The sequence below is a fragment of the Vitis vinifera genome, chromosome 1, assembly GCF_030704535.1.
Source record: "Vitis vinifera cultivar Pinot Noir 40024 chromosome 1, ASM3070453v1".
Classification (NCBI taxonomy): Eukaryota; Viridiplantae; Streptophyta; class Magnoliopsida; order Vitales; family Vitaceae; genus Vitis; species Vitis vinifera.
The window spans coordinates 287,208-312,848 of NC_081805.1; the positions used below are offsets into that span (position 1 = coordinate 287,208).

At 36.4% G+C, this 25,641-nt stretch overlaps 4 protein-coding genes across 8 annotated transcripts; 2 read left to right on the top strand and 2 right to left on the bottom strand.

Moving 5' to 3' along the window:
* The first annotated feature begins 4,577 nt into the window (after window positions 1–4,577).
* Window positions 4,578–9,370, top strand: LOC100250986 (cytochrome b5). The gene is made up of 3 exons (XM_002264139.5): window positions 4,578–4,820; window positions 8,814–8,880; window positions 9,017–9,370. Exons 1-3 carry the CDS (start codon window positions 4,734–4,736, stop codon window positions 9,265–9,267), a joined length of 405 nt encoding a protein of 134 aa, XP_002264175.1. The 5' UTR covers window positions 4,578–4,733; the 3' UTR covers window positions 9,268–9,370.
* Window positions 9,371–9,560: 190 nt separating this feature from the next.
* Window positions 9,561–13,265, bottom strand: LOC100252672 (folate synthesis bifunctional protein, mitochondrial). 3 transcript variants are annotated; one of them, XR_002029933.2, is made up of 4 exons: window positions 13,162–13,265; window positions 12,141–12,280; window positions 9,978–11,638; window positions 9,561–9,811 (listed from the first exon to the last, which is right to left on the bottom strand). XR_002029933.2 is itself a non-coding variant. In XM_059737190.1 (2 exons), exons 1-2 carry the CDS (start codon window positions 12,205–12,207, stop codon window positions 10,170–10,172), a joined length of 1,536 nt encoding a protein of 511 aa, XP_059593173.1. In that variant the 5' UTR covers window positions 12,208–13,173; the 3' UTR covers window positions 9,561–10,169. The 3 variants fall into 3 exon arrangements, 1 of the variants encoding a protein (XP_059593173.1); XR_002029931.2 differs by having other exon boundaries at window positions 9,561–9,842; XM_059737190.1 differs by having other exon boundaries at window positions 9,561–11,638; window positions 12,141–13,173.
* A 76-nt stretch (window positions 13,266–13,341) lies between these two features.
* Window positions 13,342–19,151, top strand: LOC100247573 (fructokinase-like 2, chloroplastic). Of its 2 annotated transcripts, XM_010651651.3 has the most exons (6): window positions 13,342–13,478; window positions 13,870–13,966; window positions 14,698–15,014; window positions 15,109–15,749; window positions 16,637–17,108; window positions 18,675–19,151. In XM_010651651.3, exons 1-6 carry the CDS (start codon window positions 13,349–13,351, stop codon window positions 18,899–18,901), a joined length of 1,884 nt encoding a protein of 627 aa, XP_010649953.1. In that variant the 5' UTR covers window positions 13,342–13,348; the 3' UTR covers window positions 18,902–19,151. The 2 variants fall into 2 exon arrangements, with proteins under 2 accessions (XP_010649953.1, XP_002273674.2); XM_002273638.5 differs by lacking the exon at window positions 13,870–13,966 and having other exon boundaries at window positions 13,346–13,478.
* A 745-nt stretch (window positions 19,152–19,896) lies between these two features.
* LOC100245849 (probable 6-phosphogluconolactonase 1) lies at window positions 19,897–25,066 on the bottom strand. Of its 2 annotated transcripts, none has more exons than XM_002264333.4 (4): window positions 24,793–25,066; window positions 23,688–23,908; window positions 23,457–23,592; window positions 19,897–20,761 (listed from the first exon to the last, which is right to left on the bottom strand). In XM_002264333.4, the coding sequence occupies exons 2-4, from the start codon at window positions 23,858–23,860 to the stop codon at window positions 20,270–20,272; spliced, it is 801 nt and encodes a 266-aa protein (XP_002264369.1). In that variant the 5' UTR covers window positions 23,861–23,908; window positions 24,793–25,066; the 3' UTR covers window positions 19,897–20,269. The 2 variants fall into 2 exon arrangements, with proteins under 2 accessions (XP_002264369.1, XP_002264324.1); XM_002264288.4 differs by lacking the exon at window positions 24,793–25,066 and adding an exon at window positions 24,594–24,721.
* Window positions 25,067–25,641: the final 575 nt, after the last annotated feature.

Genomic DNA, 25,641 nt, shown 5'->3' on the forward strand with positions numbered 1-25,641 from the left:
GAATGAAAGATGGGAACTCGTAGAATGTCCACCAGGAAAGAAACCAGTTGGGTGTCGTTGGATCTATATTGTGAAGTACAAGGCAGATGGTAGTATTGAACGATTTAAAGCGAGACTGGTAGCAAAAGGGTACACTCAAACTTATGGAATTGATTACACAGAGACATTTGCACCTATAGCTAAGATCAACATAGTTCGAGTATTACTGTTTTTAGTTGCAAACCTAGATTGGCCATTACAACAGTTCGATGTGAAAAATGCCTTTTTGCATGGCGAGTTATCTGAAGAAGTATATATGGATCTTCCACCAGGATGCATGGTGTCAGAAAAGCAATGTCAGAAGGTGTGCAAATTGAAGAAGTCATTGTATGGGCTGAAGCAATCCCCGAGAGCATGGTTTGGAAGGTTCACAAAGTCAATGAGAGCTTTTGGCTATCGTCAAAGTAATTCAGATCACACTTTGTTCCTGAAAAAGCAACATGGTAAGATTATCGCACTCATCGTATATGTGGATGACATGGTAGTTATAGGAACGATCCTGAAGAAAGAAAAGCTTTGTAAAATTATCTATCTAGAGAATTCGAAATGAAAGATCTAGGTCATCTGAAATACTTTCTTGGGATTGAAGTTTCTCGATCAAGTGAAGGAATTTTTCTGTCTCAAAGAAATTATGCCTTAGATCTTTTACAGAAGACTGGAATGTCGGGATGTCAGCCTGTTAATACACCAATAAAAGAAGGTCTGAAATTGTGTGTTGAGCCTAATCAAGTATCAACCGATAAGGAAAAATACCACAAACTTGTGGGGAGATTAATGTACTTAGCTCATACAAGACCAGATCTTGCTTATGCATTGAGTGTAGTGAGTCAATACATGCATAATCCTGGAGAGCAACATATGAATGCAGTTATGCGTATTTTGAGGTATTTGAAGAATGCTCCTGGGAAGAGAATTTTGTTTGCTAAAAATGTTAATCATCAGAGTATAGAAGTATATACTAATGCTGATTGGGCCGGTGCAGTGGATGATAGACGATCTACATCTGGTTACTTTACCTTTGTAGGTGGTAATCTTGTGACATGGAAAAGTAAGAAGCAGAATGTCGTCGCTCGTTCAAGTGCAGAAGCAGAATTTAGAGGTATGACTCTAGGACTTTGTGAAACATTATGGCTAAGACTTCTCTTATAGGATTTAAGTTACCTATCTAGGCAACCAATCCGATTGTTTTGTGATAATAAAGCCGCATGTGACATTGCTCATAATCTAGTATAACATGATCGTACAAAGCATGTCGAGGTGGATAGATTCTTCATTAAGGAAAAGTTGGATGATAAGATTGTGGAATTGCCTAAGATTCAATCAGAAGATCAATTGGCCGATATCCTCACCAAAGTTGTCTCAAGTCAAGTGTTCTCAAAATTTTTAGACAAGTTGGGCATGTGTGACATCTTTGCACCAACTTGAGGGGGATTGTTGAGATATTATGAATGCTTTCCGTATATCATTCTTTCCTTATATTATTTAGTGTTGAGATATTAGGAATGTTTAAATATTAGGAAAGTTGAAATATTAAGAATATTGAGATATTAGGAATATTAAGATATTAGGAAAGTTGAGATATTATGATATTAGTTGTTATTTCCTTATATCATTCTTTCCTTGTATCATTTCTTCCCATTCTTAGAATGATGATTACCCTCTATATATACTCTGTACATGAACAAATGAAAGTATGAATGGAAAAAACTATCATTTATCAATTTGAAGACCTTCAACTGTTTTTTCTTCTTCATCGGTTATTCCTATTTCCCTTCTCTTTTTACCCAATAACTCCTCCCTTGTGAAACAGCATGATTGATCAAATTTCGTGATATGATCATGAAAAACATGTACATTTTAATTAGTACATGAACCAAACGTGCTTGTTTCAGATCTTGTCATTTTCCTGAACCATGTTGTTTTTTCATACATTTTTGTGCATGATTTCCATGCACCAACATCGATTTATATTTCCCTCAGAGTCTTAATTAAAATTGGAGATGTATATATATTTAGTAAAGGAATTGGATTCAATGGTCTAGGGGTTGAGCCAATTTTTTTGGTCTCAGGGTTGATCATGAGGTAGAGTGTCTCATTTTCAAGGTGGGGATGTGACCCTTCATCACAAGGATTATGGCCTTTTCATCCACTACTCATCATTGAGTTCTCTTGGAGTTTATGTGATTTAGGTGGTATTTGTTTTATTGCTTAATTTTAAATAGAACTTTAATGCTTAATAATGTTAAATATTAGGTTGTTTGTTTTTGATATTTTGTAGTATTTTATTTTGTATTAAGTATTAAAAAGTAAAAAAAAATTAATATGTTATTTTTTTTATTTAGAAAAAACTATATATTTTAGCTTTTTCTATTTAGTAAAAAGTTTATAATAAGTTATGAAAAAATAGAAAAACAAACAATCTAAATTCTAAAACTAAATTGCTTTAAGCACAAAGCCAAAAAAACAAACACCACCTTAGATCCCCATTGAATTAAGTTGCCATCAGGTTTAAGCATAAACCTGCCCTTTGAATGGAGAATAAGCTGGCTTATTTGTGCACCGAGCAAGAACTTAAAATGGACCTACATGCTTCTATGTAGAGTTATTCTACATTCCAGAAGCACTCGGATGAATGGGTAAACTTTCATACAAGGTTATTATTCTATGGTATATATTGAAAAGGTAAACTTATATATATATTTGTAATATGATTTAATGATATATTAAAACCTTCTAGATTGCAAATTCAAACTTGTACCCATGTTATAGCAGTTTTCCTCCATTTATTCGACTTGTTAATTCAAAAGATTCTTGGAGCTTGGTTGGCTCCACTTCTCAAGAACAGACAGCTAAGCCAACCCCATGTGTCAAGGTCCCATACAACACTTGTTTGATGTCTTGCCTTTTTGTTTCCTCCCTTGTCAGTTGTCACTAAGAAATCATCCAATCAGTAGGTAATCTCATATTAAACCATATAATCAAAATGCCATGTGATCTGGGCTCTGGGGCTCTCAGGCCTAATCTTTTTGCCATAAACAATAATGCAGCATTGCCCTTTTTCATGTTACGAGGTCATACATGGCAGCATCACAAACTTGATTAGTTTTCTAAATTCTAACCTCCATGTCTATACATGCCTAATATTTAACATACTCAGACTTGTATTTTTAGAATTCAAATATGAAATCATTAAGATACTTCAAAAAAAATTGTCATCCATTCTTCCTAATTTTTAGGTATTTCTTGGAATACTTCATAAACCCCTCAAATTTGTTCGTCCTCTTTCAAAATTAGAAAATAAAAAACCACTTTGTTTCTTTTCTTTCTGCAAAATGTGCCATGGAGTGCAGGTTTAGAAATCTAGCACCTAGCCAAGTAGGTCAAGATTCAACTCCCAATCTCCGAATTACACCAAAATTTTCTGCACATGCTACCCACAGTCACAAAAGTCTAAGTTGGACCACATCAAAGTCAAGAATTGTTTGGATTCCAGCTCCTTCTCTCAAACCCTAATCACCTTGCCCTACATCATCAATCTACTCAAAACACTAGCTTTAAACCGTCTTTTTCTCTACAAAAAGCTTTTAAAAATTGAAGCCACCCCAAATGACTCCCCATCCTCATCCGATTCATGTCTAGATAGAGAGATAAATGCCATGCTCTTGGGCCTCAAAGTTTTGTTACAGACCATGCTGCTGTTGGTATGTAGGGTCGTAGATTTGGCCTATTCTCCTGGATCGGGCTCGTCTCAGAGCCCGGGCCGCTCCGTCTCCTGCTCCTGCCAAACCAATGGGCCCGTTCAAGGTCTGCCTTCTCTAAACCCTTGTGAGGTCCGTAAGAATGTCCTTAAAAATATGTTATGAATTTTAACTTATTATGGGCCAAATAAATAAATGTTCCCAATTATTACATTTGATAAAGCATATAATGCACAAATAAAACAATCAAACACTCAAGATCAGAATGAGATGACAAAATGGAGACTATACAGTACCATTCCTCAAGATTAATTAATTTTTATTTTTTGAGAAATTTGTGTCTAGACTAGGGCCTAAATAATCAAATTTTATTAAATTCATGGGCTTAGGATCGAGCTTCGATTAGGAAATAAATTTCTTGTCTAGCCCAGCTAGGCCCAAGGCTTGGGTTGGCCCAGTTAACGGCAGCTTGAGCCCAGTCCATACCCAAGCCAAGAGGACCCACCCAGCTTATTGATATGTATAAAAAATCATGTTTGGATAGAAATTTTTTTAAAAAAAATTATTTTTGGTAATAAGATGTGTAATGAAAAATGATTTCAAACATTTATGAAGAGTTAATTAAAAATTTTAAAGGGCTAAAGCCCAAACTTTTGATCAAGTTGGTTTTGTTGTGTGCCTGTTGTGGGTCAAATCCAAATGGGATCAGAATTTATTAATTAAATTTTAATTTATACATATAAAATTTAAAAATTATTTCTCGTTACAATAAATTATTTTTAATTTTTAAGTAATTTAAATTTTAAAAAATAAAAACCTTTAAACCCCAAATGGGAAACCATGGTTAAATAATAAATAGAGACAGAGGTTAGGAGCTTAGGGCACGCCCACGCCCTTTTGAAAACGCCCGGCTTCTGTTGATTTCAGAGAGGCCGCGGCTTTCGCTGGACAAAACCAATAGGAAGAGACGAGTGTTGACAAGGGGAAGAGAAAACAATGCCCACTCTCACAAAGCTCTTCTCCATGCAAGAGGCCTCTCTCCACAACTCCAAGGACGACTGTTGGGTCGTCATCGATGGCAAGGTCTTCTTCTTTTTCCTGCTATTCTTCTCCTTTTCACCTGTTCTAACTATGGATCTTTAATGGGTTTCGTACCTTTGATGTATTGGGTTTTATCTCTTTGTGGATGTGTAATTTCTTGTTTGTTTGTTTTTTTTTTTGCACTGATATTATGGGTTTTATTTATTTAATGCAGATAGATGTGTTCTATTCTTCTCCTATGCTTAGTTTGCTTTATATGCTTGCACCTGGTTTCATTTTTTTAATTTATGAATCATTTAGAGATTTAGATCTATTATGGGCGGTTGAATAGTTTCACTATCATTGTTTTAGATTGTATGATTTGGGATACTGTTAATAGATGAGGCTGTAGCATTTGATGGATTAATAGCCTTGTGCTAAAAGTTTTTGCAAATTTTTAGGTGGTTTTGAATCTTAGTTTTGCCCAATTGACAATCCCAAACTATTAACTATTTTGAAGGATCTCACATTTACAACATACGTTTTCTTTTCTCTAACATGAACAAATTCCTTTTTCTTACCGTTCGTGATTTTTGAACTATTTATATAAATGAATGATTTTTAGACCCAAATTTGCTGGCATGTTGCTTGTTCATGTAGGAGTTTCTCATATACCTGTTTTATGATGCCTATGAGTTGTAAATCACTTGAATATATAGTTGGGATGTAGATATGTTATCAAAGGTGTAGTGTATAAAATGCCCTTAATTTATAAAACAAAAAAAAAAAAAAGGAAAATTAGTTACAATGTTTACGGCTTGAAATTAACTTATTCCAGATATCATGTTCCTTCATCCAATTGTTTTTGTACAAACTCCTTCAATTTAATTGAAGGATGCACCCAATGTTTTTTTTTTTTTAATTATTGTTATTATTATCACACAATATCGGATTCATATGTCAACACTCCAATCCTCTGCTGGTTTATTTGTTCTTTTATTGATCCTTATAATGTATTCAGCTGGTAAAACCAAACAAATTTTTATTGTTATTTGTTTTCTGAAAACTGTTCTCTAATTGCTTAACCAAATTGTTTTGTCTTCTTATTTTCAAAAGCCTATTCTTGAAGACTGTTTGCGAAGAGCAGAACCAAACATGACTATAGTTATTAGACATATTTTTATGGGGGAAAAAAATTTCATATATCTACTTCGAAATGAAAAAAAAGGAAATAAAAGTACAACAAAACTTAACCTTAATTAATTATTATTAAAAGAAGGGAGTAAAAGGTGGTTTCCTTGGCTCAAATAATAGTTCTAGCCTATTACCTCTAGCCTTTCTATTGCTTGGGTTGGTGTGAATTCTAAGGTTCTCCTTTATGGATATTTGTGTAAGGAGAGTGTCCTACATGCTATGGATATTTGTGTAATCTTGAAAATAGCTTCTGTAAATCTACACAATTGATACTTGTACTCAATTTACATAAGGATGAATCCTCAGTTTTGTTATATAATTAGACTAGTTTCTTCTGGTTCCTTTGAATTCCATCTTGGAAAACCTTGTTCTAGTTTAGATTTTCAATGTTTATTTGTAACTGCCTATTGGTATTATTATCAGATTTTGTGCTCTAATGCTACATGTTACGAGGTGAACAGTGAAATCGGTAAATTATATTTGGGAAATTGTGCAATTGAAATCCAATCATGATGCTTTTCTTTGGAATAGTTTGCCTAAATATTAGGTTAGTCAATCTTTGTAACCTCCATTTTTTGTAGTCCAAATGGTTACTGTTATGGAAACACGATTGGATGGTTAGAGGGACATGTATGAATATTTAAGGATAAAGGAAGGCCAGTTGTTTCGTTATGGGGCTCAGTTTACTTTACTCTTTTCCCTTTGGGTGTCAGTCACTTCAGAGTTTTCAGACACCAATACCATGGTTAATATGATCATTTTAAGTTTGAGGTTCATCCATCACTCCAGTGGGACGATTGGGGAAATGGAAGCTGTGTGGAAAACTCCTATCCTGGGTTAATGAAACTTCACTTTTGATGGTTGTTTTTTAGCCGATCCTGAACCAAAGTGTATTGGTGGACTTTTCCAGGATGGTGGAGGAAATGTGGTTCTAGATTTCTCCATGAAGTCCCTCCAAGTGGGACAGATGGCTGCATAAAATTTTTGATCTTTAGTGGTGATCTCTCACTTGGTAACCAAAAGCCTGATTGGCTTGCTAAGTTAGGTGCTTCTTTGCTGGAGGTGTTTGTTGCAGAGTTACCTCCCTGAGCTAAGTGCTGTGCTTTGATTCATGTTGGATCTTCATTTGTTTTTAAGTGTTGTTGATCGTCCTTGTCTCCTCGCATTTCAACTGCACTTTGTGGTTGTATTCTGGTTTCCTGGTTTTCTTTCTTGAAGGACTGTTTCATCCAATGTTTTAAATGGCTAAAGGCGGTCTTGAGGTGTTTTTCCCAACTTAGGCGAAGCGTAAGCCTCGAGGCTAAACAAGGCGTAAGCCTCAACTTTAATAATAAGAAAAGTAAAAAAATCTTAAAAATTAGAAAGATACTAATAAAATCACATGAAAATTAAATAATAAGAAAACCATACAATGTATAATAATCAAATTAATTTTATGTTATTTTCAATAGCTTCTAATTTAGTTTGTCTTTTTAAACTCTCTTGCATGCATTTATCAAATAATCTTCAAAACTATCATCATTATTACTGTTAGGAACCTCTAATGAATCATAATTATATCTAATTGCTCTATTATCCTCTCCATCAATGTCAATGTCAATGTCGATCAATTTTTCTTCTTTATCCATTAATTATAGTGATCTTTTTCCTTTATCCATCAATAATAAGATAATGATTATATATAATCTCGATCACTATAATGACCAACAATTCTTTTATTTCTTCTTCCCAATCTTTTCCTTTCATTTCCATTTAAAGGATTAATTGGTAGTCAACTAAGGCCTTACTTTTTAAAAGGTTAAACCCTAATCTTGGATGTAAGACAAAACTTATAAATCTACACCAAAACCTTGAAGAAGCACAAGTCACTACAAGCTTAAACCTCTTAACAAATGTATTCAAAAAGCGAATAAAGGCCCTAAACCCATTAAAACCTTTTGAATATTTGAGGCTTGAGCCTCAATAACCTCAAGTCTATAACCTTAAAGCTATAAGCCTCAATCAGATGAGGCTTAAGCCTCAGTTACCCTCTATTGAGGCTATAGCCTTGAGACTAATTTACATAGCCTTGCCTTAAGGTGAGGCTCAAGGAGTAAGCCTCAATAGCCTTTTGAAACACTGATTTCATCCTTCATGCCCTTTTCGATCTTTAATCAATGAAATTTTTGTTGCATCTGATAAAAAATCTAATGTAATCTATCATGTGGAGTGTGGTTAGTTTTTCCTTTTGAGGCAAATTAGTGAACTAGGCATTATGCCATATAGTTGGTTAGTTGTTATTTACAAATTAATCATCTGTTATAGGTATGCACATTAGATTCATATAAAATTGAGTTGTGTAGTCTGCCCACTGTGCTGTGTTATGCTTGGAAAAGTGGAATCAGACTGCATGCAACATGGGAGTTAGTTTCCAGGAGGAAGGGACTTACTTTATCAAATAGTAAAAAGAGCTAAAACAGAATATTTCTTAATGGGTGACCATAGATAGAAGGAGCATGTTCATGTTGGCATAATGGGGAGGAAAGAAGTGACAACGGGAGAGACCAGATTGGTGCCAGACTTCAATTCTTGCTCAATTTCTCTTGTGGTTTGTTATTTTGATGACTGGGACTTTACTAGGTGAAAAGATTATACTTATAGCTTCAGAATGTCAGGATCTTTGTAGATAATATTTCTTTTGGTAAGTAATAGATGTTGTTATCTTCTTTGAAATCCCTTGGAACAAAGAAAGATGAAATGTTTCAAATCTTGGTTATAGTACATAAGAATGTCTTCATCATCATAATCATCATCTTTGTGTGTTTTTTTGGTATTTGACAGTGGCTTTTTGTTTTCTTTTTCCTTTTTTTTCGCTGAGTCCAGGTATATGATGTGACAACTTATTTGGATGAACACCCTGGTGGAGATGATGTGATCCTTGCTACAACTGGTATTTTTCTAATGCTTTCCTATGGACAATTTTCTCACTAGGCTTAACTCTAGAGCAATCAGCCCAAACCATCATCTTAACAAGTTAATAGATGTAAATTCTTGAAATAACTTGGTGCTTGTAACTTTAATTGAAGGGAAAGATGCCACCGATGATTTTGAGGATGCTGGGCATAGCAATGATGCAAGGGAGCTTATGAAGAGCTTTTGTGTTGGGGAGCTTGATATGTCTTCCCCAGCTATTCCAGAACTTAAAATCTCTGACAAGAAACAACAAACAGATGTTGCTCAGAAGCTCTTGAACTTGACAAAACAATACTGGGCTGTTTCTGTAGCCATAGTTGGCATCTCTGTGGTGGCTGGCTTCTTGTTTATGCGGAAGAAGTAAAGCAATTTAACTCCCCTCTCGCCCTGAATCATACTATTATTTGTCATCACAAATTTTGAATAATTAAAATGATGGTAATTAAGAGAGCTTCCATTATTCTTAATTCAGAAATTCTTTGATATGGGAATGAAGATGGATTGACCTATGCTGGTCATTCATACAAAGAATAAATGAGAGAAAGTCCGACGCATGAGAGGTTGATGGACACTGTGCCTGTGTTTATTTGTACCTTCAGCATGGATTTTCGATTATAGCAGTTTCAATCTTAAAACTGGGAATTGGTGGCTGACATGTTTGCTAATAATCTTAAAACTAGTATAGAAATAATCTTGAACAAGACCATATTACTAATAATGCATTTCATCTGAGACTATCAGTAGAGAATTACAACTGTGCTCGGATATAGCTGCTAACAAGAATCAACGGGGCCAGGGTTTCAGTTGCGGTTCCCGGCAATTCTTGTCTTATAAGGAACTGAAACGGGCCCCCCTTCTAGTTTTTATCAACTGTAGCAAATTCATCTGCTCCTCTCTGAACTTCCTGTCTGCATGCCATCTCACACTTGTCAACAGAAGCTATACAGGAATTGCAACAACAGAAGCATAAACATATCAAGGATCGATTAGAGTTCAATTCCTCAACAAAAATTTTTAACCAGTTTTGCAAAGACAGGAAGGGGAAAGAATAAAAGTTTAGGAAAACATGTGCACCTTTTTTTGAGAGTTTACAACAGCATGTTTACAGAAAGAAAAATGGCCACCGCAAAGCTCTTCCATCGATCACTGGCTGGAGGTCTATGAAATAACCTCGGTTCTCCCTGCTTTGCTCATACTTGTTTGTTTTTGCATTGTAGTAGCCTCTGACCAAGGTAAGGAGAATTAAATGCAAAATCCTATGTTAAATCATGCCTGAGATCTCTCACGCTTCACCATTGCATCACAGAGCTTCACAGCATCTAAATTATCTTTGACATTATGTGCCCTAACAATGTTTGCACCGCCCAAAACCCCAGCAGTCACAGCAGCAATGGTTGCAGGGTCTCTCTCAGCTGCAGCAGGGCGAGCACAAATATCACCTAAAAATCTCTTCCTCGAGGGTCCAATCAACATAGGAGCATGAGAGAGAGCCAAACTCTTCCCTGCAAGCTCCATTCGTATGTTTGGCAACCCCATGAGAATGTCCAAATTATGTTCAGTGTTCTTTGAGAATCCAATTCCAGGGTCAATAATTATCCTCCAGGCTGGAATACCAGATAATTCAGCATCTCTAACTCGCAAGTATAACTCAGAGGCAACCTGCTCGCAAACATTATCGTATTGCAGGTTCTCGCTATTCTGCATGGTAGATGGGTTCCCCCTCATGTGCATAGCAACATATGGAACCTTAAGGCTGGCAACAACATCAAGCATGTTAGGATCTAGCTGTCCTGCAGATACATCATTTACAATATGAGCTCCCTTGCCAATTGCTTCTGAAGCAACTTCAGAATGAAAAGTATCCACAGATAACAGCTTCCCCTCTACCTCAGGCATCTTTAGAACAGCATCCAAGACAGGGATTAACCTATCTAATTCCTCTTGAGCTGAAAGCCTAGATGCCATTGGGCGTGTGGACTGTGCACCAATATCAATAATATCTGCCCCTTCTAAGATCATCAAGCGGACCTGAGAAACTGCAGCCTCCACAGACTGGAACTTCCCTCCATCACTAAAACTATCTGGGGTCAGATTAAGGATACCCATCATAGAGGTTTTCAGTGACCAGTCCCATAAAACATTTCCAGTGGGTAAAACCCTTTTCAACCCGTTCTTTCCAATGAGGGATTCGCCACCAAGTTTCTCCCATGACTCAAATAGTCCCCCACTAAGTTTTGAAAAAGAATGCCAGGATGCAACCGTATCACTCTCCATAGCTGATCCCATTACATCCATCAATGGGGCCATCACAAAAGGTCTCTCCCAAATTCTTTCATGGGGGATGGTAAGAATCTCAGAGTTAACCCTGAACTTCCCATAGAACAAAATATCCAGGTCAATTGGTCTCGGACCATACCTTATTCCATCAGTCCGACCCATATCCTTTTCAATTTTCTTCAGAACTCTGAGTAGTTCATGGGGACCAAGTTTTGTAATACCTCTAACAGCAGAGTTGAGAAAGAGAGGTTGATCAGTCACATAGACAGGCTCTGTCTCATACAAACATCCATGTCTAGTTATGTGCATGCCTGACTTCTTCATTAGCTGCAAGGCCTCATTGAAATTGTCAACTCTATTGCCCACATTGCTTCCTAGAGCAATTACTACTTCCTGGTCTTGGGAATGTACTTCCACCGATGTACCTGAGGATGAATGGAGGAGAGAGACACATGTTGCTGCAAAGAAGATCAGAACAAGAATCAGGGAAGCAGCATGGGTAACCTTTGATGCAATCATTACTAACTACTTATGCCTTGTGTGCTATAGTAAGAGATGCAGTCCTGGTCCTGCTGGTCTTGTGAAGAACTCTTCATAGGAAAATACAAGGTGCAACACAAGTTTACAGCTTATGCAAACCACTGGCAGTTGGGGATGTCCAACACCAAGACCTGGTTTTGTTCAGATTATACAACAGTGGCCATATTCATATATGGAACCAACCAACTTTGTTAACCTTTACACAAGTCATCTAATCTATTGTTCTATGAGTAGAACAACCTTAAAATTATGAAACTTAATTTAACAGACTATAAAAAAACCACATTGATTTCACTCGCAAACTAGTATCTGAATGCAGGTCCTGAGTTTTCTATCATGTTACTGCCTTAAAACAGCACAGCTCAGGGTCTAAACATCGCATGGTATTATCCAAAGCTAGTTCAAGTGAATAGTTATTACCTCTACAAGACTTCATTCCACCATTAAACCCACATCTGGTGGAAGCTAGCTGCTTGAAAATGTTCATATTAGGAGTATCTTAACAACAATTCAAAGCAGAACTCGGTTCTCTGCCACCTTGTCAGTTTGTGCACTGAACACTACAATCACATAATAGACAAAGAGATGATCGATAAGATGAATTAGATAGGCTCACACTTCACAAAAGAGAGGCAAATGATTCCAGGAAAGTACTAAGAAAAGGGGAAAAAATGCTGAAGAAAACGACTTTCTCATGTTTAGTTTACCATGAAAAATACAAAGAAAACCAGATATAATTAAAATTAATTAGAAACTTATTCATTTTTAATAATTAAAAGAAGCATATAAAAATAATTAGTTAACCTTAAATCTATTTTTCATATTCCTCTACATTTTCTCTCCTATTTTCTTTCCTCCCTCACATTTTCCTTCATTTTTTCCAAGGACCAAGGATGTGGTTAGACTTATAGTCACACTACATCAGCAACACTGCATCAATTCAAGAGTTTCTTATCCTTTATCCTACTCTTTAATCACAAGCCCTACTGGTCAGAATTGTATATTAAGAATGCTACTTTAAGCATGGTAGTAGAAACCTGTTTTGGTGAAAACCCTTTTTCAGATTCATAAAAATGACATGATCTTTTTTTTTCTTTTTTTATCAAAAGTAATTTGCTTGGCTTTTCATCAAACAGATGCATGCATCATTCAACAAATAATCTTTGGGACAGTTTATCATTCAAGCATCATGCATTCTACAGAACCAAACAAAACTCAAAACTAGCAAACATTTACATTTTCTCAGTACCCAACAAAATTCAGGGGAAAAAAAAGGAAATATATGAAATAAACTGAAGACAAACAAACAACTGAAACTAACAAAATTTTTTGGATTAAGTAAAAAAAAAAAAAAAATAGACTTTCTCATGGAAGATCTGAAAATAACAAAATCAAAGGAAGAGAGAGAGAGGGAGAGAGAGAGAGAGAGAGAGGGGCGCACCGGCGAGGGAGAGAGACTGGCGGTCGAGGATGTGGGAAGGTGAAAGAGGAGGGCGGATTGGGGTCACAAAAACGACACCGTTTCTTGGCTAATGGCATTTTGTGAGTTTTGATGTAAAGAAGTGGCCTTTCTGTCTATTTAGCTATTTATTTTGTTTACAAAAAGCTCAAAAAACATAAAAATAAAAATGAAAAATGAAAAACCCTCATCCCCTCCCGCTTACAGAGTCTTAAACCCTCCACCTGTTTGGGTGGATAGCTCTCTTCCTTTCTCTCAATGGCTTCTCTCTCCTTCACACAATTTCTCTCTCTACCCAGGTTCTCTCTCTACCTTCTCTCTCTATGTGTATCTGTATTGATGTAGTGAATGTAGAAGTATCTTTTAAGGGATCAGAGCTTAATGGGTATTTGTGAAAAGTCGCTAAATTTCAAAAACTTGTTGGATGATCTTTTCAGTTGGCACACCTCAAGTTGCATGTGAAAACGAATCCCCCCTCTTTCTCATAATAGGATATGTTAATTATAGATTTGAGGGCCACCGTATGATGGGGTATAAAGCAGTAATTGAAGACCAAAGCTGTTTTTCGTTAGTTTTTATCTCAGTCTGTTGCGTGAATTGGGCTAAAGGGTACCTTTGTTTTGGTGGGATTGGATGCATTATGTGGTCTGAAATACGTGATCCAAAGTACTAATGAATGCTTTATTCCAGGCCATTTGTCCATTCAGCTGTGGTGGATAATTCATCCATTGCACCCAACTGGTATTCTGATTCGCAATGCTTGCAGCATGAAGCAAAAAAGGAAGAGGTTTTAAGCCTCATGAACTTGACATCGACCCCATTTTAGCATTTTGGTCACAAAGAAAGTTTAACAATTTTTTGTTTGGTTGCTGAGAAAATGGAGGAAGCCAATAGAAAATGAAGTTCTTTTGTTGTAATTTTCTCTTTTTCCTGAATTGGTCATTGTGAAAGAGGGGGTTTTTTTGTTTCATTTTTAGGAAAATGATGGAAAGGAAGAGAAAACAAAACTGTTTGTTATTTTTTGTTTTGTGCACTTGTTGACTTGAAAGCTGAGATTTGGTTTGGTAACCAAGAAAGTGGAGGAAAGGGAGAGAATGAAACTTTCATTTATTTTCATGTTTGTGTAGTTTGGTTGGTGAGAAAGTGAAAATTTTCATTTGATTGCAAAGAAATTAAAGGAATGAAGAGTCAGTGAAATTATTATTTAGTTGCCCACCCCCTAATTTCTGTTATATCCAACCATAAGAATGGGAATTGCAAAAGCCATTTCCATTGCGGAGTCAATAGTATTATACATTCCAATTTTCTTATTCCCACCAGCCAAACATGGCCCAAGACTTCAACTGGGCGTTGCCTGGTTAGGCATTTCTTTTGTGGTCCAGATGATGGAGATATAGAAGCTTTGAGAAGAATCCAATTTTTTCTGCTAGAAAGAGAACTGAGAACCCCATAGTTTCTACCACACTCCACAATAGTCTTTTCTAACTTGGCCGACTCACTGTCTCTTTGCATATGCAGGTGGCACTCGAATTTACCCCTTTACACATCATTGAACTTGATGCAAATTCAGGATATTCGACTGCAGAATAGATGGGAACTTACAGCTGTGTCTAAGAAAAAAATTGTGGAGTCCTTGGCAGTAACTGAAGAACCAGTTGTTGTAAAGAAGAAATCCAAACAATCTCCTACACGAAGTAGAAAAAAGGCAGTACCTGACACCCCAGAGGAGAATTCTGAGTTGTCAGTGAAGAGTGATGTTACAGAAGTGGTAGTCAATACTCCATCTGCATCAAGTGACGCTTCCAAGAAAACCCCACGAAGGACTCGAAGGAAAGGTAAATTTTTCCATTTTATTTGGTAAACCCTTTATGCTCACTCTTGATTTGGATCTACTTACAAGGGCAAAACTTGTCACTCCATAATTCTCAGCTGCCTCTAGTTCTACTGGCATCATGGAAGAGAGAATTGAGAAGAAGGTGAGGACACGAAGGAAGACTACAAAGAAGGTTGACAACATAGAAGATCAAGGTGGTGAGACTGACCTTAGTGATCACGAAGGTTCCACATTCACTGCAAAGGTGGAGGATGAAGAGGAGGAAGACCTAGATCTTGGAAAAGATGATGAAGATATTAGCTCCACATATGGTTGGCCTCCTCTTGTTTGTTGCTTTGGAGCTGCTCAACATGCTTTTGTGCCGTCAGGAAGACCAGCCAACAGACTTATAGACCATGAAATCCATGAAAGAATGAAGGATACATTTTGGAACCCAGAAAAATTTGTTCGGGCTCCTGGTGGATCTGCAGGTAGTGTTGCAGTAGCTCTTGCAAGCTTAGGTGGTAAGGTAGCCTTCATGGGAAAACTCGGGGATGATGACTTCGGTCAGACTATGCTATATTATATGAATGTGAGCAATGTTCAAACTCGATCTGTTTGTATTGATGGTAAAAAGGCAACAGCAGTATCACAAATGAAGATTGGAAGGAGGGGGGGCTTGAAAATGACTTGTGTCAAACCATGTGCTGAGGATTCTTTGTCAAGGTCTGAGATCAATATTGATGTGCTGAGGGAGGTGAGAAGTTTCTGTTCTGTGACAAAAATAAGGTTTTGAAACTTATTCATTGTCCTTGGCCTTTTGTAGCTGTATCTGATTTTTATTAATTCGTAACATATCACTCCCGTTATTTAATTTGATTCACACTTGAAACTAATTTGTTAAATGGAAGATGAAAGAACTCATAAGTAATTCTGTTATAGTTGTTGGATATCCCATGGCTTTATCCATGAATCCATCATTATTAAAAATTGGATAATGAATCATCTACATGATATGGATTGCTGCATGTTGAGTTTTACCATTTTATTTGTATTTATCTACCAAGGTTTGCATAGTCAGATGATTTTATCAATTCAGGATTTGCGTTTTTTCTGTCCATCCCATGATGAAAATAACTGCTGCTCACTCTTGTCCATGTCTTTTTTGCTTTTTTTTCGGATTCTAAAATTGAAGGCCTTGATTGGTGTGATCTGCACCTTCTGTACAAAGGTTTCTGTCTGTTTAATGGTCATTATCCAAGTCCCATTTCTTTGGTTCTGGTAGGCATGGATGGAAAATGGATTTGGTCACTGGTGTTTTTTCAAGAAGTCACCATTCAGACATAGACCTGCATTTTCACACATGATAGACTGAGAAGTTGGTTCATTTGTACCATACATAATCAGTTTCTCAGGTATTAATACTAGCTATAAAGATATGTGACTTAGTAAAATGAACAATATTTGGTTTACCTTTTATTCACCTTCATCTGTGTTTATTTGCAAGGTATTTACTTAAATTTTTTTATTATAAACTATCTGACCCACCGTTGTACTTGGGGTGGTTATGATTTTGATTAGAAACTATTTGACTTTCTGTTTTACTTGAGGCAATTGTGAACCTCTTTAAAACCATTGATGCAGGCAAAGATGTTCTACTTCAACACATCATCCCTGCTTGATCAGAACATGGCATCAACAACATTCCGTGCAATCAAAATTTCTAAGAAACTAGGAGGGGTTATCTTTTATGATCTAAATCTTCCGTTGCCACTCTGGCAATCTGGCCAAGAAACCAAGAAGTTCATACAGCAAGCATGGAATCTTGCAGATATTATTGAGGTTACCAAGCAAGAACTTGAATTTATATGTGGGATCAAGTCCACTGAGAATTTTGACACCAAGGATAACAACAATTCTAAGTTTGTTCATTATGATCCAGTAGTGGTTGGACCTCTTTGGCATGAGAATCTCAAGGTTTTGTTTGTAACAAATGGGACTTCTAAGATTCATTTCTATACAAAGGAGGAAAATGGTGCAGTTCATGGGATGGAGGATGCACCCATTACACCTTTCACTTGTGACATGTCTGCATCTGGAGATGGTATTGTCGCAGGTAGACTGCTTTTCTTATTATTTCATCTTTGCTAGCTTGTTATAGACCAGGTTACTGCAGTGGGCACTATCTTGTAGAAACTCAGGAGTTCTGCATCTGTGGAAGCAGCTACACCACCTAAAGAAAACCCACCATTATGTACATCCTTTTTCCCTTTTTCTTTCATGGGCACCATTATGTGTCCCTAGAGGGATGCTATAGCCTGTACATGACTCAAAGACATTCTGCAACTTAGTCCCACATTTTATGGTGCTTGGGATTGGCCTCTTCATGTGGTGCAGTAGCTTCCATGGATGCAAAGTTTGGTCTAATAGTCTATCTGCACCAAATATTTTCTACCTAGGGAAGTGCTGAATATAACCTTTCGGCTTAGCAATCAATTTGGCACCAAATGTAAGTATCTCTCAGTTGCACACTAAAATTTAAGGAAAGCAATATTTATTTATTTAATAATTTAATTTAATTTAATTTTCCTTTCACCCCTCTTTTTGGATAACAGTGTGTGGAAAGTTCAATATCATATTTCTATATGTTCTTTTCCAGAGTTACTTTTACATCTTTATTATGTCATCTTTATTAAGTGAAAAGTTACTTCTTAGCTTAATCAAACAATCTTCCCAAAACACTAGTGTGTGTGCTGTGGGGGTGGGGGGATGTAGGTTTGTTTGATGTTGGTTCTGGTAAGATATAGGAGGATGATTTGAGGGAAGCATATCTTAGGGTGGGGAAAAAAATTCTATTTGATTTTTCAGGCTAATATGTTTGTAAGTTTCACTTCAATATCAACACTGCTTGGAGTTGGTAAAATGAGCACTTTGAAATTGTAGTGTTTTATGTAGAAGTTTCATGCCCGTGCATTGTTTTTTTTTCATCTGTCATTTCTTCCCTTCTATAACAATTTCAGAAATGGCCACTAAAAGCTATGTAGTGGTCATTAATGCTTTTTTATCTATAATTGATTCTGCACACACCTTTGAAGATGTTGCATTATTACTATTATTGCATGCCAACTAATGGCAATCACAAGGTATTCTCCTTGTGATGATGAAAACAATGGAACCATATTGGCAGCCAAATGTGGTTTGGGCATTACATGATGATAGATCAAGTGGAACATTATCACTTTGATTTTTTTCCTTTAGCCATGTGATCCCTGCCGTATTTCTGGGTCATGTCTAGCATTGATCACTGTGGCAAGAAATTTGTGGTTAGTGGAGGATTCTGGAGAAAATTCATTTGAAGGGAGCCAAGATTATTATCACCTAGGATATGAGAGTGAGAGTGAGAGGATAGGGTTTTTCAATATATATACATGGAAAAACAAAATAAAAGAAAGCAAGAGTGAACTGCCTTAATAATATAGATAGATATGTTTACGTACTTATGTCACACATATTAAATCTTGCATGCATGAGAGGGGATATGAACTCAACATTTCTTTTTGCCTTATGTTCATTAATCCACATGCTGGTAAATGGATAGCAGTTAGTGAATTGATCAGGCCTTGTTTTCTTCCTGAAATCAAACCCCTGTAGTTCTGACTTAATTTTTTATGGCATTTTTCAGGTCTCATGAGGATGTTAACAGTGCAGCCGCATCTCATCACTGATAAGGGATACTTGGAGCATTCAATCAGGTATGCCATCGATTGTGGAGTCATAGACCAATGGTTACTTGCACGACAACGTGGCTACCCTCCTAAAGAAGATGTGGAAGAAGAAGTGGTCCCTGATCAAGATGGTATAAGATCGATAACAGAGAAGGAATACCGCACATTAGCACCTGTAAGTTGATTAAGATGGTCTCACTGTTCTCATGTAGCTGATTGCATTATAGGTGCCTAATGTGCCTTTGAGAGGTAGGGATCTTTCCATCCTCTGTAAATTAAAGCCAGCCTGAGTTGTTTTCCTTTTCCCCTTATCTTCTTTTCTCAGATAGGGTTTCATGGATGTGGCTTCCACTCTTGTAACACCAATTTTGATTTGTCACAATAGCACCTGTGACTCAGGCATGAGTAATTGAAAACTTACAGATTCCAGCGCACTGATTCTCTGGCTTCAACTTTTCTTCCCATGTCACTAATTGGATATTTTAATATCAGGTTTCATCTCCTCCTGTGTTAGTGATAATCACTGATTGAATACTTTAATTTAAAATCTGAAGATAATCTATTATATTTGGTTGGCATATAATCAATTAGGTATATGTTGAAAGCATCCTTGTTGAATGTGCAACCTTACACACTACAGGGTAGTCATATTCTTGAAAGAGACTGGGTATATTTGAAGTACTTTATATTATTGTGATGGCAATAATGGAGAGCAGGTGAAGAAACTAAAGTTCAATATCAGTGGAAGGACATCAAGTTCAGAGGAGAATTTGTTTCATAAATGAACAGCCACTAAACACCCACATTCACTCTCAGCACAGGGTGGTGGCTCAACGATGGCTGTATCGAGTATTTTAGAGGCTCTAATCAACCCTAGTGAGATGAATGCAACACCCACTTCTTAATCCACAAATATCTATAGATCTTTATTACTGCTAAAGACCGCATTGCAATGCAGTGATCTATTCCCTTGAGCATCTTCCAAATGTTTTGTCTAAATAAAGGCTCTGGCTTTCTTTTCTTTTCTTTCTTTCATGTTGCTGTAAGACATAATTGGATATCAGAATCCGGTTATCAACTGGTCATAAGCAATGACAGGTCAACACAAAAACTATGGCAACAGCAACTCCATTTATTTGTTCATAGAATCTGGACTTAAAGAACAAAGGCAAAAGGAAATGAGGAACAGGGAAAAAGAACTATTAGATTTCATGAAAATGATTTTCACTATGGACAGAGAGCCTGCATTTTGACATCCCACCAGCCAGCTTTCTCATGGAACCGACCACCCAGCTTCAGAGTCAATTCTCAAATGAAATCACAACCAGAAAAGGCTTTTTGTATTGGGGCCCAACTTATTAACCTCTTCTTACAAAAAGGAAAAGAAAACAAAAAGGATAATCACACTTCCACAGCCCCCTTAGAAAAGAGAGGGAAGAAAAGCCAAAAAGGAGAGATTAACCCAAAGCCAAAAAGGGGGGGAACAAATGGATGACAAAAAAGGATCAACAAATGTTGAATCTCTCCACTAGGTATGCAGGCACACTTGGCTCTATTCAGAGAATTGACAGCAATCAAGTTTCAGGGCAGCCGGCTTGTCAATAAACCACACCAACTTCCCCTTAGTTGGCTGGACCATCCGCGCAGGCAGTGATGGGCAGTCAGGTCCCACATCATCAATTGCCAAGTGTACGGCCTCTGCTTTGTTGCCACCTGTGATGACCACAGCCACATTGGACGCTGAGTTGATGACGGGCAGTGTGAAAGTAATCCTCTCCGGTGGAGGCTTGGGAGAATCAGTTATAAAAGTTACCCATTCATCCTTCTCCTCGAGCACAGAATGATTAGGGAACAGCGAGGCAACATGTCCATCAGAGCCCATTCCAAGAAGGATGAGATCAAACTTGGGGCAATCACTGGTATCAGATACGCTGATGACGCGGGTCTTCACTAGCTGTCGTATGGCAAACCCATACTCATCAGCAGCTTCCTCTGCTGTCACCGTATCATTGATAGAATGTACATGGCTGGGAACAACAGGCACCTGTAAATTTTGAATGCATCTAAACATGAGAATATAAACAAATCACAAGCAAATGACAGTTTCAATGAAGAGTAAGAACAGAAATAAACAAACAATTCTGCCCTTTCTGCTGAGAATTCTTGGAAGCAGAACAAATGACTCCTAGTGTTCATTACATTTGGAACACAGCTTCTTAATTTTCTTTATCAATTAACTCACTGAGTCCATTTGTTTAGATCATCTTAAGACTTCAACCAAATGACTCATTTTTTAAAATATCATTTGGAGACACGCTGCTAACATATGAGCTCAAAATTCTAGGTGAATCAAAATGAAACATTTCATGTCATTTACATGTAGCATACAGTGGACCCAAAAACATCTCCTCTTAAAATATTCAGGGTAAGTGTGCATCCCATCAAATTTCCATGCATGTGCCCTATTTTGTCCAGTGTTTAACAAAACTGCTCCTTGGGCATGATCAAGACTACAAAAGTTTTTTCTTCTTTTTGCCCATTTTTCAAGAAAGGAGAAATGCATGTTCAACAAAGGAAAAAGTTTGTTAACATATTTGAAATATAGATTATCAACAGCCATGCCTATAGTCTAGCATTCTTTATAAAGAAAATGCTACTTAAAATGGAACCTATAATGAGCTGAAGATTTTCACAGCTCTGCTTATATCCCTCATTAAGTCAATAACAAAGACAGGGTAACTTTTGCAATCCTAGCAAATGATGATTCAATTTAAATTTTTTTTGGTAAGAGCCAAATTATACCCCTCTCAGCCTGCACATCCAACATCCCCATCTTTCCAGTAATGTTCTACCCATCAAAAGAAGTTAAAGATTTTAGAAGATATTCTTTGTCAATAGCCCATTAGTAGTTGGTGCAAATTATAACCTTATAACAAATAGATGACATGAATAGTATATCACATACCCCTACTTCAGCAGGTCATTTGATTCTCCAAGGAGATTATTAATATTTAATCAATACCCAATCCCGTTTACTGTTTCAGGTTTGATTTCAGATGAGTCATTTTGTTCAACACCCTCTTAGATCATGGCTAATGGGCTACATATCTTACCAATCAAACTTTGTTGGTCTTCATTGAGACTCAGACATAAGGCCCAACTGAGTTTCTCTCTCTCTCTCTCTCTCTCACACACACACACGCACACACAAATGCACACAGCATATGATGTTAACCATTAGCTCAATGGTTATTGAAGTTAATTCCAGTCCCGTGACAGAATCACTGCTTAGAAACATCTAGTTTAAGGTCAAAATGGAAAAACAAAAATTACATGTTTTGGCTCCATTTATTACATTGGAAAACAAAATCAGGAAAAAAGAAAAGGAAGTCAGTGAATTAACCTAGGGTAACATATTTAGCTTATTTCCTGAAAGTGACATCTCAGAGATAGGAAAAGCTACTTCCCTGCAGTTCAAAGAAAGTTTAGCATTGCCATACAAAAAGCATTTAGATCTACAAGCACAACACTGAAGGGAGTCATCATTTTCCAGATCTACATTTCCCAAATATCAAACTAAACAGTAGATAATTTCTCATTCCAAGCAACCAAATAAATTTGCAATTAGAAATCATAGTTCAAAAGCAAAGCAAGAAGGGTATTCCATTGATTTATTACATAAGCATTGCTGAGTTCAGTAAGAAAAGTTGGACAGTATTGGATATCTAAAATGCATGTATAACCAATTAAAAGAAATGCCGGTTTAAGACAGGAGCAGACAATCAACCAAAAAGGGTCCTCTAGCATTATGTGCTCAAGTGAGCAATTCCAATCAGGAGTGAGTATCTTGTTTGTGCCGTATTCAAGTGTCAGTCAGCCTACATGCATCTTTGTTTATGAAGAAAAAGAAGCGGTTGCAAGGAAATGGACTGAAGCCAAGGTTATCTTGAAAACATGCAAACTCTCCAAAGAGATGAGGTTGAGAATGTTACAATGAAAGTCATCTGAAGCAATCATGCTCTTGCCAAAGACGTGTGTAACCAACCAACAAACTGATACAAGAACTATTCTGTCAAACGGTGACAATTTTGCTTACACTCACAATGCTTGATTAATAGGACTGCCAAAATTTTAAAGTAAATACATTAAAATAAACTTAAAAAATAATTAGCAACTTCTAACTTGAATTAAAGAATGTGACAGCTAAGAACATTAAAGAAATTTGGTATAAAAAGAAAAGTAAAAAGGGAAAAAAAATAAAAAAGAAGTAGCCCTTGGTGTTCATGGCACAGATACCATGTCTAAAAGTACCTCAAATCAAGCCTAAAAGAGGCTTTATTCCATAAACCAGCCGCAAGAAAGGTTACTTTCATATGTTAATTGTTTCAAGATCTTAGGTCATACAGGGAACATGTCAAACCAAATGGGAAAGTCCAGATCATTAAATTGCATATATTATCGGTCACTAAATATAAAAGGCAAATGCTCCCTGCAAATTTGGGTTCAAAGTAAATCTCCAACATATAATGCTTGAATAAACTCCAAACAGGAGATGTTTTTAGAAGTTGAATAGATCATAATTTCTATTTTAGAGGTGGATCCAATAGCCCAATTAGAAGGAAGAAAATCTGTTAATTAATGCTGATTCAATTAGAGAGGGGAGGAAATTCATGTCCTTTCTTCATTATAGATGGAGAACAAAAGGGAATTGAAAGCATACGTGAAGTCCAGGTTAATACCTTGGACAATAGGCCATCTTTTGCTAACTTATAATTGCTATCAGAATGGTTCTTTGCCACCACACGCTCATCCGCCCAAAATATATACCATTTAGCCCAGTCAACAGTCTTGTTGTAAGGAGCTTCATACAGTTTTCTGCTTTGCACCGGAATTTTAAAACCAAATACAAAAATGAATCATAAAGCAGAATATAAAACAAAATAAAGCATTGGAAAGCAAAGCATTGATACCCCATCAAGTCAATGAGAGAACCACCAGATAAAGCAATGGCAAAGACACCTCGCTCTTTCACCGAGACCTCTGATAATTCAGCGATATAGTCGGCTAAATCGGTGCTGAGCTCATTCAAATTTTCATAAATCCTCAACTCCCCTCTATCTTTGTGAACACAGGAATGAGCCATTCTTTTCTCAAGCTTAACTTAAAGGACAGCCCTTGTGTAACAGAAACACTAAAAAAGGACCAACAGAATCAGATTATTGAATTATTCCACAAATGCAATATCACCCAAATTTTTTTTTTAAGCTTTGGACGGAACAATAATAACTGCTCAAAGAAAATGAACCCAAAAGCATAAAACGGAACCCTATTCACAGTCCACTACTAAATTCAAAGAAGAATAAAACAACAGCAACCGGCCAATATTTGGTGGGCATTAAACTGAATCAGGGGAACAAGGAAAATCTAGATCATCACCGATTAGAACACAAGGAAAAATCATTGAGTACTATAATTCAAGATTCAAGAAACCAACCCAAAATCAACAGAACACTTCAACAACAGCAAATGAATCATGCCATGAATAGAGTTCAAAATCTAAAACAAAAAAAAAAAAAAAAAGGAAAAATTGATGTTGGTGATGATGAGATGATGATTGACAAGAGATCGAGGCTAAAACACCTCGAATCACTTCAATTTTTGTCAAAACGATGGCTTCTACTGCAAATACAAACACACCCAGATCAAAAAACTCTCTCAATTCACATCCCATTTCATCAACAACCCAAAAAAGGAAAAAAAATTACAGAAACACAAAAAAGAGCACAAAAACAAAATTGCTGCAATCTAAGATTCCTGGAACTGCAACAGAGAGCAGAACAGAATATAAAAAGAAAGGGGAAAAGAAAAAGGCTTACAAAGAAGGAGAAGAAGACGAGAGATGGGTGGCAGAGAAAGAAGAAACTGACGAAGGTGGAAGATGGGTATCAACACAAACTATATTATATATTATATACACCCACAAAAACAATTAATAATACTAAAAATAATAAATTTATAGTCTTCAATCCATTTACTGATTATAATAAATTCTGCAACAAGATGAGAAGAATTTACCTTCCACGTGCATCCAATGATCGTGACAAAACACAGATAAATTTCTCCCTTCTCTCTCTCTCTCTCCCTTCAGATAAATTTCAGATGGTGAAACCCAAAACACACTCTCTCTCTCTCTCTAAAAGTCCCACTATCCTAGATCTTCTGCTAGAACTTCTCTGTTTCGGAGGAGAGAGAAGGAGAAATAAAAGGTAAGAAACGTATATTTGCTTAAATTTGTGTAATTATTGGGTAACAACATTTATTTATTTATTTTTATTTATTTATTTATTTATTTTTTTGGTGGGGGTGGGGGTGTTTTGTGGGTGAGTAAGAAGACAGTGCAGAGAGACTTACATAAACGCTTGTCCAAATCTGATGCTGACAAATGTACCAATGTACTTTGTGTCTTGAAACACTAAAAAAAAAAAATTTGAATATTTTAGTCTAATGTGGGGTTGATTTTATTTTTTTTAAAATTATTATATTCTTAACACAAAAAAAAAAAAAAAAAAAAAATTTGATCTGCACATAATGGCTTTGTATTGTTTTTCCACTTCCCTTTTTCTTTTAGAAAATGCTGCCTTTTCTTCCTTCTCAACTTTCCCCATTTTTCTTTTCCATGTCTCCCCAAAACAAGCCCATCTATACTTTTTATATGTTTCTGTATATGTTATGTGGCTTGCACTTTACCCCATCATCATCCTTTATTCCCATATATTCTTCCACCATGAGCTGCTTTTTCGTATGTTAAATAACTCTATAATGTATCTAAAATTTTAATATCCAATTACTTCTCCCACAGAGGAATACATATAAATATTATATTACTATCAAGTCCATGAAAAAATGGATTTTGGTGGATGATGT

Coding starts and splice junctions, on each gene's coding strand:
- LOC100250986 (XM_002264139.5), top strand. CDS start 4,734: ATGCCCACTCTCACAAAGCTCTTCTCCATGCAAGAGGCCTCTCTCCAC. Junction 4,821..8,813: donor GGGTCGTCATCGATGGCAAG/GTCTTCTTCTTT, acceptor CGCTGAGTCCAG/GTATATGATGTGACAACTTA. Junction 8,881..9,016: donor TGTGATCCTTGCTACAACTG/GTATTTTTCTAA, acceptor CTTTAATTGAAG/GGAAAGATGCCACCGATGAT.
- LOC100252672 (XM_059737190.1), bottom strand. CDS start 12,207: ATGAACATTTTCAAGCAGCTAGCTTCCACCAGATGTGGGTTTAATGGT. Junction 11,639..12,140: donor TGGAATGAAGTCTTGTAGAG/GTAATAACTATT, acceptor TCTTCTTTGCAG/CAACATGTGTCTCTCTCCTC.
- LOC100247573 (XM_010651651.3), top strand. CDS start 13,349: ATGAAAAATGAAAAACCCTCATCCCCTCCCGCTTACAGAGTCTTAAAC. Junction 13,479..13,869: donor CAATTTCTCTCTCTACCCAG/GTTCTCTCTCTA, acceptor GCTTTATTCCAG/GCCATTTGTCCATTCAGCTG. Junction 15,015..15,108: donor ACGAAGGACTCGAAGGAAAG/GTAAATTTTTCC, acceptor CATAATTCTCAG/CTGCCTCTAGTTCTACTGGC.
- LOC100245849 (XM_002264333.4), bottom strand. CDS start 23,860: ATGGCTCATTCCTGTGTTCACAAAGATAGAGGGGAGTTGAGGATTTAT. Junction 23,593..23,687: donor TCTCTCATTGACTTGATGGG/GTATCAATGCTT, acceptor GGTGCAAAGCAG/AAAACTGTATGAAGCTCCTT. Junction 20,762..23,456: donor AAGATGGCCTATTGTCCAAG/GTATTAACCTGG, acceptor CAAAATTTACAG/GTGCCTGTTGTTCCCAGCCA.